The sequence below is a fragment of the Oncorhynchus keta genome, chromosome 19, assembly GCF_023373465.1.
Source record: "Oncorhynchus keta strain PuntledgeMale-10-30-2019 chromosome 19, Oket_V2, whole genome shotgun sequence".
Lineage (NCBI taxonomy): Eukaryota > Metazoa > Chordata > Actinopteri > Salmoniformes > Salmonidae > Oncorhynchus > Oncorhynchus keta.
Window position 1 is genome coordinate 66,915,544 of NC_068439.1, and position 19,774 is coordinate 66,935,317.

General features: G+C 49.9%; 1 protein-coding gene across 2 annotated transcripts in view; it reads right to left on the reverse strand.

Annotated features, from left to right (window-relative positions):
- LOC118397878 (DNA polymerase zeta catalytic subunit-like) overlaps window positions 1–19,774 on the reverse strand; it is a 110,973-nt gene that overhangs the window by 68,973 nt on the left and 22,226 nt on the right. For both annotated transcript variants that reach the window (XM_052471113.1, XM_052471112.1), the window contains exons 2-3: window positions 1,040–1,229; window positions 628–702 (exon numbers count right to left, since the gene is read on the reverse strand). In XM_052471113.1, the coding sequence (XP_052327073.1) occupies window positions 628–702; window positions 1,040–1,229 (265 nt within the window). The remainder of the gene's footprint in view (window positions 1–627; window positions 703–1,039; window positions 1,230–19,774) is intronic.

Consider the following 19,774-nt stretch of genomic DNA (forward strand, 5'->3'; position numbering starts at 1 on the left):
CACCCTCAGAATCAGTCCCTGTCTCCCTCCCTCTCCACCCTCAGAATCAGTCCCTGTCTCCCTCTCTCTGCACCCTCAGAATCAGCTTGTCTCCCTCCACCCTCAGAATCAGTCCCTGTCTCCCTCCCTCTCCACCCTCAGAATCAGTCCCTGTCTCCCTCTCTCTCCACCCTCAGAATCAGCTTGTCTCCCTCAGCATAAGTCCCCCCCCCCCTCTCTCTCTCTCTCTCTCTCCCTCTCCTAATGTCTCTGAACCTGTGGGTTCAGGGGTGCTACTGAACTTTGAACCTCGTTTCTAGGACTTTCTCACACACACACACACACACACACACACACACACACACACACACACACACACACACACACACACACACACACACACACACACACACACACACACACACACACACACACACACACACACAAGTGCTCTGTACTATATAAGCCTAGCAATCAATATCAGCTTAGTCAGCATCATAGTCATGAGCAGTCAGAGAGAGAGAGAATATCACTCTCCAACAAGAGAAACACAGGATCAATACTAAGACAGGCCATTACAGGTCAAACCAAAACACAGACCAGTGAGAAGCACCAGCTAAGGCAAAACCAGTAGAACACCCTCCTCACCTTTTGACCATCTGAGGATTGTACAGATAGATCTTCATAAACGTCTTCTCTTTGGCATGGTATCCATAAAAAGGCCTGTGGAGAGAGGGAGTGACCACTGTCAGACAAATCTCTTGGGAAAACATCACCATACCCGATTATGGACTTGACCTATTCACCTTCTAACATTGACGCTGTCAGCCTCGAGACTAAACTCTGGCACTTTCTCAAGTAGTCTTTTCTTGATTTCTCATGTCTTCCCTCTTCACCTCCCACTCAAAACCCATAGGGAGGAGAATGGCTTAGGGGAGGAACATTGGGCCATCTCCTCCAATGTGGAAAGAGGATGGGAGGAATCCAGAAAAGCCTCTGCTATGTAGTGAGTGACCCTACTAAAGAACGGTGATGTCTAAAAGAGGGAGCAGGTACTTACATGCCGGAGACCAGTGCCACCTTGAAGACGTGCTGCGTGTTGGTGGAGGGGTTTCCCATGGACACGTTGAGGGCCCTGTCGATGCTGACGGCCACCTGACGCAGGTAGCTCTCCGCCTGCTGCCCATAGCCATCGTACGGCACATAGAGGTAGGGGAAGACGCCATGGAGGTGGAGACAGGTCTTCTGACCTGAGAGACAGGACAGAAAGAGGACAAGCCTGTTTGAGAGGGAGTATTTTAGACAGGAGTTTGTTTTCATGTGAGAGACAGGAAGCTGTGGTATCAAACTCAGTTGGTTACATCAACCCATAGTAACAATTGTGAAACTGGCACAGAGTCAAAAGACAAAGCAACTCAGCATTATACAGTGATATAAAACAAATTAAAGTAGTAGCCAGACTCTTAAAGCTAATTTACCAAAAAGCAAGCTTTAAACATATATTTACAGTCTGTGATGCAGTCAGTCGAGTGACATGACTGCACTTACTAAGAGACTTAAAACGAGACTTGCACACAATGGCGATGGATTGGCCTCTGCTTAGGGAGGAGGAAATTCACCCAGTCCAGGAAAACAACTCTGACTTACACACTTTCCAACAAAGGGAAGACAAATACCTCCAGCCAGCCCTGCTCAGGCATGTAAAGGAGCATTGATTCATGAGTGCACGCCACCACACAGCGCAAAGCAGACCATTAGCTAGTGGAGAGGGGGGGATGAGTCTCTCCATGATGGGGTGGGGGGTGTGTGTGACTGATATGGGATGAGGTCATCCTGAAGTCGTGTAGCGTGTTTTTAAAAAAAAAGGTGTGTGACATCACTAAACAGAAGCCAAGTAATCTGGACCTTACTGACTGATGGTCCAGCTCAGATGTAGACTATTCCAGGCCTAACCTCATCACCAGGCTAGCTTGGGGAGGAAGGGTGATGCACCTGACTATTCCGGGCCTAACCTCATCACCAGGCTAGCTTGGGGAGGAAGGGTGATGCACCTGACTATTCCGGGCCTAACCTCATCACCAGGCTGGCTTGGGGAGGAAGGGTGATGCACCTGACTATTCCGGGCCTAACCTCATCACCAGGCTAGCTTGGGGAGGAAGGGTGATGCATCTGACTATTCCGGGCCTAACCTCATCACCAGGCTAGCTGGTGGGGATGAGGGGGGGAGGAAGGGTGATGCACCTGACTTTTCCGGGCCTAACCTCATCACCAGGCTAGCTTGGGGAGGAAGGGTGATGCACCTGACTATTCCGGGCCTAACCTCATCACCAGGCTAGCTGGTGGGGATGAGGGGGGGGAGGAAGGGTGATGCACCTGACTATTCCAGGCCTAACCTCATCACCAGGCTAGCTTGGGGAGGAAGGGTGATGCACCTGACTATTCCATGCCTAACCTCATCACCAGGCTAGCTTGGGGAGGAAGGGTGATGCACCTGACTATTCCGGGCCTAACCTCATCACCAGGCTAGCTGGTGGGGATGACGGGGGGAGGAAGGGTGATGCACCTGACTATTCCGGGCCTAACCTCATCACCAGGCTAGCTTGGGGAGGAAGGGTGATGCACCTGACTATTCCGGGCCTAACCTCATCACCAGGCTAGCTTGGGGAGGAAGGGTGATGCACCTGACTATTCCGGGCCTAACCTCATCACCAGGCTAGCTTGGGGAGGAAGGGTGATGCACCTGACTATTCCGGGCCTAACCTCATCACCAGGCCAGCTTGGGAAGGAAGGGTGATGCACCTGACTATTCCGGGCCTAACCTCATCATCAGGCTAGCTTGGGGAGGAAGGGTGATGCACCTGACTATTCCATGCCTAACCTCATCACCAGGCTAGCTTGGGGAGGAAGGGTGATGCACCTGACTATTCCGGGCCTAACATCATCACCAGGCCAGCTTGGGGAGGAAGGGTGATGCACCTGACTATTCCATGCCTAACCTCATCACCAGGCCAGCTTGGGGAGGAAGGGTGATGCACCTGACTATTCCATGCCTAACCTCATCACCAGGCTAGCTTGGGGAGGAAGGGTGATGCACCTGACTATTCCGGGCCTAACCTCATCACCAGGCCAGCTTGGGGAGGAAGGGTGATGCACCTGACTATTCCATGCCTAACCTCATCACCAGGCCAGCTAGGGGAGGAAGGGTGATGCACCTGACTATTCCAGGCCTAACCTCATCACCAGGCCAGCTTGGGGAGGAAGGGTGATGCACCTGACTATTCCGGGCCTAACCTCATCACCAGGCTAGCTTGGGGAGGAAGGGTGATGCACCTGACTATTCCGGGCCTAACCTCATCACCAGGCTAGCTTGGGGAGGAAGGGTGATGCACCTGACTATTCCGGGCCTAACCTCATCACCAGGCTAGCTTGGGGAGGAAGGGTGATGCACCTGACTATTCCGGGCCTAACCTCATCACCAGGCTAGCTTGGGGAGGAAGGGTGATGCACCTGACTATTCCATGCCTAACCTCATCACCAGGCCAGCTTGGGGAGGAAGGGTGATGCACCTGACTATTCCATGCCTAACCTCATCACCAGGCCAGCTTGGGGAGGAAGGGTGATGCACCTGACTATTCCATGCCTAACCTCATCACCAGGCCAGCTTGGGGAGGAAGGGTGATGCACCTGACTATTCCAGGCCTAACCTCATCACCAGGCCAGCTTGGGGAGGAAGGGTGATGCACCTGACTATTCCGTGACTAACCTCATCACCAGGCTAGCTTGGGGAGGAAGGGCGATGCACCTGACTATTCAATGCCTAACCTCATCACCAGGCTAGCTGGTGGGGATGAGGGGGGGTGCATGTGACTATTCCAGGCTTAATATAAGACTGTAAGAAAACACCAACCACATAGGGACCATGTGGCTGACAGACCAGATGTCATGAGAGATGGTAAAACTGACAGACCAGATGTCATGAGAGATGGTAGGACTCACAGACCAGATGTCATGAGAGATGGTAGAACTCACAGACCAGATGTCATGAGAGATGGTAGGACTCACAGACCAGATGTCATGAGAGATGGTAGGACTCACAGACCAGATGTCATGAGAGATGGTAGAACTCACAGACCAGATGTCATGAGAGATGGTAGGACTCACAGACCAGATGTCATGAGAGATGGTAGACCTCACAGACCAGATGTCATGAGAGATGGTAGGACTCACAGACCAGATGTCACAGACCAGATGTCATGAGAGATGGTAGGACTCAGACCAGATGTCATGAGAGATGGTAGGACTCACAGACCAGATGTCATGAGAGATGGTAGGACTCACAGACCAGATGTCATGAGAGATGGTAGGACTCACAGACCAGATGTCATGAGAGATGGTAGGACTCACAGACCAGATGTCACAGACCAGATGTCATGAGAGATGGTAGGACTCACAGACCAGATGTCACAGACCAGATGTCATGAGAGATGGTAGGACTCAGACCAGATGTCATGAGAGATGGTAGGACTCACAGACCGGATGTCATGAGAGATGGTAGACCTCACAGACCGGATGTCATGAGAGATGGTAGACCTCACAGACCAGATGTCATGAGAGATGGTAGAACTCACAGACCAGATGTCATGAGAGATGGTAGAACTCACAGACCAGATGTCATGAGAGATGGTAGGACTCACAGACCAGATGTCATGAGAGATGGTAGGACTCACAGACCAGATGTCATGAGAGATGGTAGACATCACAGACCAGATGTCATGAGAGATGGTAGGACTCACAGACCAGATGTCATGAGAGATGGTAGGACTCACAGACCAGATGTCATGAGAGATGGTAGACCTCACAGACCAGATGTCATGAGAGATGGTAGACCTCACAGACCAGATGTCATGAGAGATGGTAGGACTCACAGACCAGATGTCATGAGAGATGGTAGGACTCACAGACCAGATGTCATGAGAGATGGTAGACATCACAGACCAGATGTCATGAGAGATGGTAGGACTCACAGACCAGATGTCATGAGAGATGGTAGGACTCACAGACCAGATGTCATGAGAGATGGTAGACCTCACAGACCAGATGTCATGAGAGATGGTAGAACTCACAGACCAGATGTCATGAGAGATGGTAGAACTCACAGACCAGATGTCATGAGAGATGGTAGAACTCACAGACCAGATGTCATGAGAGATGGTAGACCTCACAGACCAGATGTCATGAGAGATGGTAGACCTCACAGACCAGATGTCATGAGAGATGGTAGAACTCACAGACCAGATGTCATGAGAGATGGTAGGACTCACAGACCAGATGTCATGAGAGATGGTAGAACTCACAGACCAGATGTCATGAGAGATGGTAGGACTCACAGACCAGATGTCATGAGAGATGGTAGGACTCACAGACCAGATGTCATGAGAGATGGTAGACCTCACAGACCAGATGTCATGAGAGATGGTAGAACTCACAGACCAGATGTCATGAGAGATGGTAGAACTCACAGACCAGATGTCATGAGAGATGGTAGGACTCACAGACCAGATGTCATGAGAGATGGTAGAACTCACAGACCAGATGTCATGAGAGATGGTAGGACTCACAGACCAGATGTCATGAGAGATGGTAGAACTCACAGACCAGATGTCATGAGAGATGGTAGGACTCACAGACCAGATGTCATGCAGTGCAATGTTGCAGTCTAGTGGGCCTAATTGTTGACATTTTGAATTTCTGCAGAGAAAATGGGCCATCAAAGAACAGGGACCTTGGAAGGTGAGGAGATAGAATGCAAGCCACCACTAAACATCAGTGTGGGCAAACAGCATCAACCAAGACAGAGCAGTTCTCCAGAGAGTACCCTGTAGATAACTGTAGCAAACACAGCATGTGAACTGATTTCAACACACAGGCATCAACAAACCCACCAGACTAGACGAAAATAACCCTTCACATCTACAGAGAGCAGCCCCATCTGACATCCAATCCCTTTCACAACCACAAAGAAACAGACAGCGCACACGGCACACAGAGGGCCTCTCTAAGGACTGACAGACTGACAGGTAGACTGGTATAGAGCCCGCCAGGGGAGCAGAGGGCAAACAAAAGGAACTGTAAGGTACATTTGGGAGCATGTGTGGCAAGGAGGAGGAGGTGTGTGTGTGGTGTTTCTGTTTTGTGTCTGTGTATGTGTGTGAGAGTGCATGCATGTGTGTGTGGCAAAAAGGAAAATAGATCCACTCCTTTGACTGTGACATTACCCAGAGAGCCACACAAGGCAGCCAGCGGCACAAAGGACACCACCCTGGCAGGCAGAGAGCTCTCTAAGGGATGCATGTGCCTTGCTAGCAAAACAGTCGAGACACACACAGGCAACGCTGTTTGTGAGGCTGCTACTGCAGTTGCTAGGTAACGTAGGCCAGTGAGCAGCACAAGCCCCTGACAGACAGTGGGAAGATATAAACAAGTGATTCTTTCCACACAGCTGGCCTGTTCTCTCACACACTCTCTCACTCACACACACAGAGAAAGACAGAGAGAGTAGTGACTGAGGTCTAGGGAAGGAGAGAAAAGGAGAAAGGGAGAAGGATAAAGGGGTAGGGATAGATTGAGGACATGAGAGAGGGAGTTGTGAATGACTGAGGTCTAGGCCCTAGGGCTGTTCACTCCCTCCTGTTCTCTCTCTTCCTGTTTGAGTATAATGTAGTCCCCAAACACTCATCAGCTCCTGACCAATCGAGTGAGACTCACTGATTTGTGAATGGGAGGGAGGAACAGACCAGGGACTGTGGCAATACTGCAGGCAGGGCCCGAAAATCACACTCTGTCAAACTACTCCCTCTCTCAATCCATTCCCTATCCCCCTTTCTCCAAGCATCCATATCCATCTCTCTCTAGTCATGCCATCCCTTATCCAGCTCCCTCCCCCTCTCATCCCCTATCCCTCCCCCTCTCATCCCCATATCCCTCCCCATCTCATTCCCTAGCTCTTGATCACAATCTCTCCCTCTCTCTCCCCATTCCTCTCTCTCCCCATTCCTCCCTCTCTCTCATTCCCCATCCCTCTCTCCCTCTCTCTCATAATTCCTATTCATTCCTCCCTCCCTCTCTCATTCCCTATCCATCCCTCCCTCCCATTCCCTATCCCTCTCATATTTCTTATTAATTCCTCCCTCTCTCATTTCCTATCCCTCCCTCCCTCGCATTCCCTATCCCTCTCATATTTCTTATTCATTCCTCTCTCTCTCATTCCCTAACCCACCCTCCCATCCATCCCTCCCTCCCATCCATCCCTCCCTCCCATTCCCTATCCATCCCTCCCTCCCATTCCCTATCTCTTGTATTTCTTATTCATTCCTCCCTCCCTCTCATTTCCTATACATCCCTCCCTCCCATTCCCTATTCATCTCTCTCCCTCTCATTCCCCCTCCCTCCCTCTTAGTCCCCATTCCTCCCTCCCTCTCATTTCCTATCCATCCCTCCCTCCCATTCTCTATCCCTCTCTCGTATTTCTTATTCATTCCTCCCTCCCTCCCTCTCATTTCCTATCCATCCCTCCCTCTCATTCCCTATCCATCCCTCCCTCCCATTCTCTATCCCTCTCTCTCGTATTTCTTATTCATTCCTCCCTCCCTCCCTCTCATTTCCTATCCATCCCTCCCTCTCATTCCCTATCCATCCCTCCCTCTCATTCCCTATCCATCCCTCCCTCCCATTCCCTATTCATCTCTCTCCCTCTCATTCCCCCTCCCTCCCTCTTAGTCCCCATTCCTCCCTCTCTTATTCCCCATTCCTCCCTCTCTTATTCCCCATCCCTCCCTCTCATCCCTTACCCCTCGCCCATCTCATCCCTTATCTCTCCCCATCTCATCCCTTACCCATCTCATCTCTTACCCCTCCCCATCTCATCCCTTACCCCTCCCCAGCTCATCCCTTACCCCTCCCCAGCTCATCCCTTACCCCTCCCCATCTCATCCCTTACCCCTCCCCATCTCATCCCTTACCCCTCCCCATCTCATCCCTTACCCCTCCCCATCTCATCCCTTACCCCTCCCCATCTCATCCCTTACCTCTCCCCAGCTCATCCCTTACCCCCCCCATCCCATCCCTTACCCCTCCCCATCTCATCCCTTACCCCTCCCCATCTCATCCCTTACCCCCCCATCTCATCCCTTACCCCTCCCCATCTCATCCCTTACCCCTCCCCATCTCATCCCTTACCCCTCCCCATCTCATCCCTTACCCCCCCATCCCATCCCTTACCCCTCCCCATCTCATCCCTTACCCCTCCCCATCTCATCCCTTACCCCTCCCCATCTCATCCCTTACCCCCCATCCCATCCCTTACCCCTCCCCATCTCATCCCTTATCCCTCCCCATCTCATCCCTTACCCCCATCCCATCCCTTACCCCTCCCCATCTCATCCCTTACCCCTCCCCATCTCATCCCTTACCCCCCCCATCTCATCCCTTACCCCTCCCCATCTCATCCCTTACCCCCCCATCTCATCCCTTACCCCTCCCCATCTCATCCCTCACCCCCATCTCATCCCTTATCCCGCCCCATCTCATCCCTTATCCCTCCCCATCTCATCCCTTATCCCTCCCCATCTCATCCCTTATCCCTCCCCATCTCATCCCTTATCCCTCCCCATCTCATCCCTTATCCCTCCCCATCTCATCCCTTATCCCTCCCCTTCAGATCTGCATCAGGGTTGAATGATACAGCATTATGGCAGCAGCTCTAGTGTCAGTACTGTACTGAAGTGGTACAGTCAGTGGCATGTTGTTGCCTGCTAGCTGCTATTATGCAGACAGACCTGTGGATCACTCCAACCAGACAGCTCTTTAAGAATCACTCTCACTGCAAGGAGCAGAGCTAATCCGTATGGAAATTGGCCTGTGCGTGCGTATAACCAGCAACTCAGACCCTCCATCTTGACAAATACAGATTCATTCCCTCTCTGGAATAGACCAAATTGATTGCAGGAAGCCCTGGGTCACACAGAGCGGGAGTGTGGAGCTGTACCGTCGTGGCCAAAAGTTTTGAGAATGACACAAATATACCTTTTCAAAGTCTGACAAAAATATCTAAAGACACGGAGGCAGCAGATGTTACTAAGAAACCCTGAAGTACACTGCTCAAAAAAAATAAAGGGAACACTAAAATAACACATCCTCGATCTGAATGAATGAAATATTCTTATTAAATACTTTTTTTCTTTACATAGTTGAATGTGCTGACAACAAAATCACACAAAAATGATCAATGGAAATCAAATTTATCAACCCATGGAGGTCTAGAATTAGAGTCACACTCAAAATTAAAGTAGAAAACCACACTACAGGCTGATCCAACTTTGATGTAATGTCCTTAAAACAAGTCAAAATGAGGCTCAGTAGTGTGTGTGGCCTCCACGTGCCTGTATGACCTCCCTACAACGCCTGGGCATGCTCCTGATGAGGTCGCGGATGGTCTCCTGAGGGATCTCCTCCCAGACCTGGACTAAAGCATCCGCCAACTCCTGGACAGTCTGTGGTGCAACGTGGCATTGGTGGATGGAGCGAGACATGATGTCCCAGATGTGGTCAATTGGATTCAGGTCTGGGGAACGGGCGGGCCAGTCCATAGCATCAATGCCTTCCTCTTGCAGGAACTGCTGACACACTCCAGCCACATGAGGTCTAGCATTGTCTTGCATTAGGAGGAACCCAGGGCTGTGCGGCCCCCCAAAGAAATGCCACCCCACACCATGACTGACCCACCGCCAAACCGGTCATGCTGGAGGATGTTGCAGGCAGCAGAACGTTCTCCACGGCGTCTCCAGACGTCACGTCTGTCACATGTGCTCAGTGTGAACCTGCTTTCATCTGTGAAGAGCACAGGGCGCCAGTGGTGAATTTGCCAATCTTGGTGTTCCTTGGCAAATGAAAAACGTCCTGCACGGTGTTGAACTGTAAGCACAACCCCCACCAGTGGGCGTTGGGCCCTCATACCTCCCTCATGAAGTCTGTTTCTGACCGTTTGCGCAGACACATGCACATTTGTGGCCTGCTGGAGGTCATTTTGCAGGGCTCTGGCAGCGCTCCTCCTGCTCCTCCTTGCACAAAGGCGGAGGTAGCGGTCCTGCTGCTGGGTTGTTGCCCTCCTACGGCCTCCTCGTCTCCTGATGTACTGGCCTGTCTCCTGGTAGCGCCTCCATGCTCTGGACACTGCGCTGACAGACACAGCAAACCTTCTTGCCATAGCTCGCATTGATGTCCCATCCTGGATGAGCTGCACTACCTGAGCCACTTGTGTGGGTTGTAGACTCCGTCTCATGCTACCACTAGAGTGAAAGCACCGCCAGCATTCAAAAGTGACCAAAACATCAGCCAGGAAGCATAGGAACTGAGAAGTGGTCTGTGGTCCCCACCTGCAGAACCACTCCTTTATTGGGGGTGTCTTGCTAATTGCCTATAATTTCCTTCTGTTGTCTATTCCATTTGCACAACAGCATGTGAAATGTATTGTCAATCAGTGTTGCTTCCTAAGTGGACAGTTCATAGAAGTGTGGTTGACTTGGAGTTACATTGTGTTGTTTAAGTGTTCCCTTTATTTTTTTGAGCAGTGCATAATTACAAGCATTTCAAGTGTCAAAGACTTTAATTGACAATTACATGAAGTTGATGCAGATAGCCAATATTTGCAGTGTTGACCCTTCTTATTTAAGACCTCCGCAATCTGCCCTGGCATGCTGTCAATTAACTTCTGAGCCACATCCTGACTGATGGCAGCCCATTCTTGCATAATCAATGCTTGGAATTTGTCAGAATTTGTGGGATTTTGTTTGTCCACCCACCTATTGAGGATTGACCACAAGTTCTCAATGGGATTAAGGTCTGGGGAGTTTCCTGTCCATGGACCCAAAATATCAATGTGTTGTTCCCCGAGCCACTTAGTTATCACTTTTGCCTTATGGCAAGGTGTTCCATCATGCTGGAAAAGGCATCGTTCGTCACCAAACTGTTCCTGGGTGGTTGGGAGAAGTTGCTCTCGGAGGATGTGTTGGTACCATTCTGTATTCATAGCTGTGTTCTTAGGCAAAATTGTGAGTGAGCCCACTCCCTTGGCTGAGAAGCAACCCCACACATGAATGGCCTCAGGATGCTTTACTGTTGACGTGACACAGGACTGATGGTAGCACTCACCTTGTCTTCTCCGGACAAGCTTTTTCACAAATGCCCCAAACGATCAGAAAGTGGATTCATCAGAGAAAATTACTTTACTCCAGTCCTCAGCAGTCCAATCCCTGTACAATCCCTGATGACTTTCCTGGAGAGAAGTGGCTTCTTTGCTGCCCTTCTTGACACCAGGCCATCCTCCAAAAGTCTTCGCCTCACTGTGCGTGCAGATGCACTCACACCTGCCTGCTACCATTCCTGAGCAAGCTCTGTACTGGTGGTGCCCTGATCCCGCAGCTGAATCAACTTTAGGAGACGGTCCTGGCGCTTGCTGGACCTTCTTGGGGGCCCTGAAGCCTTCTTCACAACAATTGAACCGCTCTCCTTGAAGTTCTTGATGATCTGATTTAGGTTTCATCTTACTGGCAGCAATATCCTTGCCTGTGAAGCCCTTTTTTGTGCAAAGCGATGATGATGGCACATGTTTCCTTGCAAGTAACCATGATTGACAGAGGAAGAATAATGATTCCAAGCCCCACCTTCCTTTTGAAGCTTCCAGTCTGTTATTCGAACTCAATCAGCATGACAGAGTGATCTCCAGCCTTGTCCTCATCAACACTCACACCTGTGTCAGCTGGTCCTTGTGGCATTGCTGAAATGCAGTGGAAATGTTTTGGGGGGATTCAGTTCATTTGCATGGCAAAGAGGGACTTTGCAACTAGTTGCAATTCATCTGATCACTCTTCATAACATTCTGGAGTATATGCAAATTGCCATCATACAAACTGAGGCAGCAGACTTTGAAAATGAATAGTTGTGTCATTCTCAAAACTGGCCACGACTGTACAGAACCCCCCTCTCACAGATGAACGTAGCTGGGGAGAGAGTGAGGGGTCCAGTTAGGAGTAATGTAGGGGAAAACATCCCCTATGCTATTGCCTCTGGGCCAGTATGCACTAGGCTTAACCGGAGTAGTCAATATGGACAACGCAGGGGAAGGGAGTCAGGACTGGGACCAAAGGTCAACTGGGTCTTACAGTAAGAGAATAAGGCCAACATTTTCTAATGCTTTGAGACTGGGAGAACAGAACTGAGCACAGTGGAGGGGAGGCTCGTTAACACAGCCTGAACCCATGTTGAGGACATTATAGAATAATAGATGCCTGGTCATTAACCCAATCCCTAACACTGTAGGGAGGATAGGAGTGGTGACGAGAGGATAATGAACCCTAACACTGTAGGGAGGATAGGAGTGGTGACGAGAGGATAATGAACCCTAACACTGTAGGGAGGATAGGAGTGGTGACGAGAGGATAATGAACCCTAACACTGTAGGGAGGATAGGAGTGGTGACGAGAGGATAATGAACCCTAACACTGTAGGGAGGATAGGAGTGGTGACGAGAGGATAATGAACCCTAACACTGTAGGGAGGATAGGAGTGGTGACGAGAGGATAATGAACCCTAACACTGTAGGGAGGATAGGAGTGTGGACGAGAGGTTAATGAACCCTAACACTGTAGGGAGGATAGGGTTCAATTATCCTCTCGTCACCACTCCTATCCTCCCTACAGTGTTAGGGTTCATTATCCTCTCGTCACCACTCCTAACACTGTAGGGAGGATAGGAGTGTGGACGAGAGGATAATGAACCCTAACACTGTAGGGAGGATAGGAGTGTGGACGAGAGGTTAATGAACCCTAACACCGTAGGGAGGATAGGAGTGTGGACGAGAGGTTAATGAACCCTAACACCGTAGGGAGGATAGGAATGGGGACGAGAGGTTAATGAACCCTAACACTGGTACTACAATACCTGCGAAGAGCCTCCAGCATGGTCTGTCTCAATGCCAGGGAACTGGCGGCAGGGCAGGGCACCTTACACAGGATGAACTGGGGGGGGGGTCCTCATACAAAGTGAAGCAATCAACACACAGGGGTGAGGTGATGCGCACACACACACAGCTGACACACACAGAGGGATTCGACAGTCTCTTACACACAGAGGGATTCGACAGTCTCTTACACACAGAGGGATTCGACAGTCTCTTACACACAGAGGGATTCAACAGTCTCTTACACACAGAGGGATTCGACAGTCTCTTACACACAGAGGGATTCGACAGTCTCTTACACACAGAGGGATTTGACAGTCTCTTACACACAGAGGGATTCGACAGTCTCTTACACACAGAGGGATTCGACAGTCTCTTACACACAGAGGGATTCGACAGTCTCTTACACACAGAGGGATTCGACAGTCTCTTACACACAGAGGGATTCGACAGTCTCTTAAACACAGAGGGATTCGACAGTCTCTTAACCTGTTAGAACTCTAGGGGCAGTATTTCATTTTTGGATAAAAAGACGTGCCCGTTTTTAGCGCGATATTTTGTCACGAAAAGATGCTCGACTATGCTTGGAATTGATAGTTTTGGAAAGAAGACACTCTGACGTTTCCAGAACTGCAAAGATTTTCACTGTGAGTGCCATAGAACAAAATCTACAGGCAAAACCAAGATGTTTGAGTGACCAGGAAATCAACAGGATTTTTGAACGCACGTTTTCCATGATCTCCTTATATGGCTGTGAATGGCACAGGAATCAACGGACACTTCCTATCGTTTCCCCCAGGTGTCTGCAGCATTGTGACGTATTTGTAGGCATATCATTGGAAGATTGGCCATAAGAGCCTACAATTACCAAGTGTCCCGCATGGTGTCTGCGTGGAAATTGGTGCGCAAAAGTCAGGTCCCAGTATTTTTCCATCCGAATCAGAGAAGAATGCACGTGTCTAGGACTGGCATTTCAATGAAGAGATATATGACCAAACACCTTGAGGATTGATTCAAACAACGTTTTCCATGTTTCAGTCGATATTATGGAGTTAATTCGGAAAAAAGTTCGACGTTTAGGTGACTGAATTTTCGGTTAGTTTCGGTAGCCAAATGCATAGTAACAAAACGGAACGTTGTGTCCTACACAAGCATCTTTCAGGAAAAACTGGACATCTGCTATGTAACTGAGAGTCTCCTCATTGAAACATCTGAAGTTCTTCAAAGGTAAATTATTTTATTTGATCCCTTTGCTGGTTTTTGTGAATGTTGCGTGCTAAATGCTAACGCTAAATGCTACGCTAGCTATCACCACTCTTACACAAATTATTGATTTTCTCTGGTTCTAAAGCATATTTTGAAAATCTGAGACGACAGGATTGTTAAGAAAAGGATAAGCTTGAGGACAGGCATATTTATTTCATTTATTTTGCAATTTTCAGAAATCGCTAATGTTGCGTTATGGTAATGAGCTTGAGGCTGTAGTCACAATCCCGGATCCGGGATGGGGCGGCCTAACAGGTTAAACACAGAGGGATTCGACAGTCTCTTAAACACAGAGGGATTCGACAGTCTCTTAAACACAGAGGGATTCGACAGTCTCTTACACACAGAGGGATTCGACAGTCTCTTACACACAGAGGGATTCGACAGTCTCTTACACACAGAGGGATTCGACAGTCTCTTACACACAGAGGGATTCGACAGTCTCTTACACACAGAGGGATTCGACAGTCTCTTAAACACAGAGGGATTCGACAGTCTCTTAAACACAGAGGGATTCGACAGTCTCTTAAACACAGAGGGATTCGACAGTCTCTTACACACAGAGGGATTCGACAGTCTCTTAAACACAGAGGGATTCGACAGTCTCTTAAACACAGAGGGATTCGACAGTCTCTTAAACACAGAGGGATTCGACAGTCTCTTAAACACAGAGGGATTCGACAGTCTCTTAAACACAGAGGGATTCGACAGTCTCTTACACACAGAGGGATTCGACAGTCTCTTACACACAGAGGGATTCAACAGTCTCTTACACACAGAGGGATTCGACAGTCTCTTACACACAGAGGGATTCAACAGTCTCTTACACACAGAGGGATTTGACAGTCTCTTACACACAGAGCTGGCACAGAGCCTAAAAGATGAGACCTAGAGTGGGCCCGGAGGGGAAAAAAGGGCGAGCGAGGGGGGCAGAGCACCTGGCATCAGAAAATCTATCCCCTGACCATTATGGTGCTTTATAGTCACAGCTCCGTCCCTGCCAGAGCACCTGCAAAGAGAGAGCACCACAGCCCAACCCATCAGTGGCCTGAACGACTGACTGAACAGCCTGACTTATCCAGACATCTGTCCGTAGCCCGGTACGCTATGACAGGGATGGATGGCAGGAACAAACTAATAGTGTGCTACTGCTGCACGAAGAGGTCGAGACGATCAATAAAAACTTCTGCTTGCTTAGCCACATCTGCACCATCATTTACCTTCCTTCCCCCAGCCTTCTAATGACTAACTGTGGACGGGTGCCTCGTAGTTCCTCGTATAGACGCATGGCCATTCTACATTCTCCTCAGACATTTACTCTACAGCACACTTCTCAGGATTACAATTCTAGCATGGCAATATATTGATGGAGAATCTCAATGTGCTGTACCTGTCTCTTGTCAACAGCATGCATATCTACATTGTGTATATTGCATGAGGGAGGGTGTGTGTGTGTGTGTGTGTGTGTGTGTGTGTGTGTGTGTGTGTGTGTGTGTGTGTTGCCCATCTCACGTGATGGTTCAGTTCTGTGGGTTTACTTCAAAGACGCCATCCTGCACCACTATACACAGAGTAAACCGGGCGAGGCCGAGGAGGGAGTAAACCGGGCGAGGCCGAGGAGGGAGTAAACCGGGCGAGGCCGAGGAGGGAGTAAACCGGGCGAGGCCGAGGAGGGAGTAAACCGGGCGAGGCCGAGGAGGGAGTAAACCGGGCGAGGCCGAGGAGGGAGTAAACCGGGCGAGGCCGAGGAGGGAGTAAACCGGGCGAGGCCGAGGAGGGAGTAAACCGGGCGAGGCCGAGGAGGGAGTAAACCGGGCGAGGCCGAGGAGGGAGTAAACAGAGGCTGAGGGAGGAAACAGAGAGAGACTGGGAGGGAGGAAACAGAGGCTGAGGGAGGAAACAGAGAGAGACTGGGAGGGAGGAAACAGAGGCTGAGGGAGGAAACAGAGAGAGACTGGGAGGGAGGAAACAGAGGCTGAGGGAGGAAACAGAGAGAGACTGGGAGGGAGGAAACAGAGGCTGAGGGAGGAAACAGAGAGAGACTGGGAGGGAGGAAACAGAGGCTGAGGGAGGAAACAGAGAGACTGGGAGGGAGGAAACAGAGGCTGAGGGAGGAAACAGAGAGACTGGGAGGGAGGAAACAGACTGCAGTGAGGGGGGGGAGAGGAAAAGAGGGAAAGCAGTGATCAGCCTAAAAGGGTGGGATAGAGAAAAGTATGCTCCTGCTTTATAAACGTCTTAAGCAGCATAGTATAGAGCACTGTCTTCTAGCAGACCCTACTTTATGCTAGTCCTGGGTGAGACTATTGAAATACTGCCAGTACAGCCATTTCTGAAGTGGTGGTGTTTGGGGGCATGACCACCCTGTAGAGGGAGTAAACAGTGTGTCTGCCATACTGTGGAGAGACTTTGATTGCACTCTGTGTGTGTGTGTGTCAGGGAGGAGAAGAGGCACAGACGTCAAGGCGGGGTGCTACTATTTTTGGCCTCGACTGCCTGCGTAGAGTCTGTTGATTAGCTGTGCAAAGCCAGACAGAGCGGGCAGAGACTGCAGAGCCAGACAGAGACTGCAGAGAGACTGCAGAGAGCCAGACAGAGACTGCAGAGAGACTGCAGAGAGCCAGACAGAGAGACTGCAGAGAGACTGCAGAGAGCCAGACAGAGAGACTGCAGAGAGACTGCAGAGAGCCAGACAGAGAGACTGCAGAGAGCCAGACAGAGACTCGGCAGAGAGCCAGACAGAGACTCGGCAGAGAGCCAGACAGAGACTCGGCAGAGAGCCAGACAGAGACTCGGCAGAGAGCCAGACAGAGACTCGGCAGAGAGCCAGACAGAGACTCGGCAGAGAGCCAGACAGAGACTCGGCAGAGAGCCAGACAGAGACTCGGCAGAGAGCCAGACAGAGACTCGGCAGAGAGCCAGACAGAGACTCGGCAGAGAGCCAGACAGAGACTCGGCAGAGAGCCAGACAGAGACTCGGCAGAGAGCCAGACAGAGACTCGGCAGAGAGCCAGACAGAGACTCGGCAGAGAGCCAGACAGAGACTCGGCAGAGAGCCAGACAGAGACTCTGCAGAGAGCCAGACAGAGACTCTGCAGAGAGCCAGACAGAGACTGCAGAGAGCCAGACAGACAGACTGCAGAGAGACTGCAGAGAGCCAGACAGAGACTGCAGAGAGCCAGACAGAGACTGCAGAGAGACTGCAGAGAGCCAGACAGAGACTGCAGAGAGACTGCAGAGAGCCAGACAGAGACTGCAGAGAGACTGCAGAGAGCCAGACAGAGACTGCAGAGAGCCAGACAGAGAGCCAGACAGAGACTGCAGAGAGCCAGACAGAGACTGCAGAGAGACTGCAGAGAGCCAGACAGAGACTGCAGAGAGACTGCAGAGAGCCAGACAGAGACTGCAGAGAGACTGCAGAGAGCCAGACAGAGACTGCAGAGAGACTGCAGAGAGCCAGACAGAGACTGCAGAGAGACTGCAGAGAGCCAGACAGAGACTGCAGAGAGACTGCAGAGAGCCAGACAGAGACAGCAGAGAGCCAGACAGACCCAGCAGAGACTGCAGAGAGCCAGACAGACCCAGCAGAGACTGCAGAGAGCCAGACAGAGACTGCAGAGAGCCAGACGAGACTGCAGAGAGCCAGACGAGACTGCAGAGAGCCAGACAGAGACAGCAGAGAGCCAGACAGAGACAGCAGAGAGCCAGACAGACCCAGCAGAGACTGCAGAGAGCCAGACAGAGACTCTGCAGAGAGCCAGACAGAGACTCTGCAGAGAGCCAGACAGAGACTCTGCAGAGAGCCAGACAGAGACTCGGCAGAGAGCCAGACAGAGACTCGGCAGAGAGCCAGACAGAGACTCGGCAGAGAGCCAGACAGAGACTCTGCAGAGAGCCAGACAGAGACTCTGCAGAGAGCCAGACAGAGACTCTGCAGAGAGCCAGACAGAGACTCTGCAGAGAGCCAGACAGAGACTCTGCAGAGAGCCAGACAGAGACTCTGCAGAGAGCCAGACAGAGACTGCAGAGAGCCAGACAGAGACACTGCAGAGAGCCAGACAGAGACTGCAGAGCCAGATAGAGACTAGAGGTCGACCGATTCATCGGAATGGCCAATTAATTAGAGCTGATTTCAAGTTTTCAGAATCTGTATTTTTGGACACCGATTTGGCCAATTTATTTATTTTTGACACCTTTATTTAACTAGGCAAGTCAGTTAAAATACCCATTCTTATTTTCAATGACGGCCTAGAAACGGTGGGTTAACTGCCTTGTTCAGGGGCAGAACGACAGATTTTTACCTTGTCAGCTCGGGGATTCAATCTTGCAACCTTACGGTTAACGAGTCCAACGCTCAATCAATAAATCATAATCACTAGTTAACTACACATGGTTGATGATATTACTAGTTTATCTAGCGTGTCCTGAGTTGCATATAATCGATGCGGTGCGTATTCGCGAAAAAGGAATGTCGTTGCTCCAACATGTACCTAACCATAAACATCAATGCCTTTCTTAAAATCCATACACAAAAACACATTTTTAAACCTGCATATTTAGCTAAAAGAAATCCAGGTTAGCAAGGCAAAATTAACCAGGTGAAATTGTGTCACTTCTCTTGCGTTCATTGCACGCAGAGTCAGGGTATATGCAACTGTTTGGGCCGCCTGGCTCGTTGCGAACTAATTTGCCAGAATTGTACATAATTATGACATAACATTGAAGGTTGTGCAATGTAACCGCAATATTTAGACTGATGGATGCCACCCGTTAGATAAAATACAGAACGGTTCCGTATTTCACTGAAATAGTAAACCTTTTGTTTTTAAGATAGGTCATTAAAACCTGTTGGGGATAGGGCTGTTTACTGCCCCCTCTGGAGTAATTGCGTGCCCATAGTAAACAGAATTTTCTTTTGTCAAAAGTTGCTAATATATGCAAATAAAAAAATATTATTGAATAGAAAACACTCTAAAGCTTCTAAAACCGTTTAAATTGTCTGTATGTAAAGCAGAACTCTCAGGGCAGTCATTCTCCCAAACTCTCTCTTGTCATCAGAAAAGTTGGCCCAACTTTGACGTCATCGCCCCCACCCTTCCCAAGCACCTACAGGTCTGGGAACAGTCTCTTTGTCTTCAGCGCGATGTCTGCTTCCAATGGGGCTTCTCATTGTGAGAATCGCGCGCTCACGAGAGTTTTGGCGGGCCGAAACCTTTCGGTCACGCGAAAAAACAGGTTACTCTCATGCGCTCTGCTCCGGTCCTGTCTTTTTTCCAAGATCGATTAAACGGTGCCTGTGTTTCTGTTCGTCCTCACAATTGCTGTACACCTTTATAACATGTTAAAGCTTGATTATGAACTTAGTTTGACAAGTTTAGTCGACATATAATATGTAATTTCAACGTTTTGGTGCGCATCCACTTGACTTTTGGCTGCATTTCAACCGAAATGTGTCGTGTTTGAGAACCGAAAGACAGACTGCAAAACTAAACGCTGTTTTTGGTAAGTATAATTCCT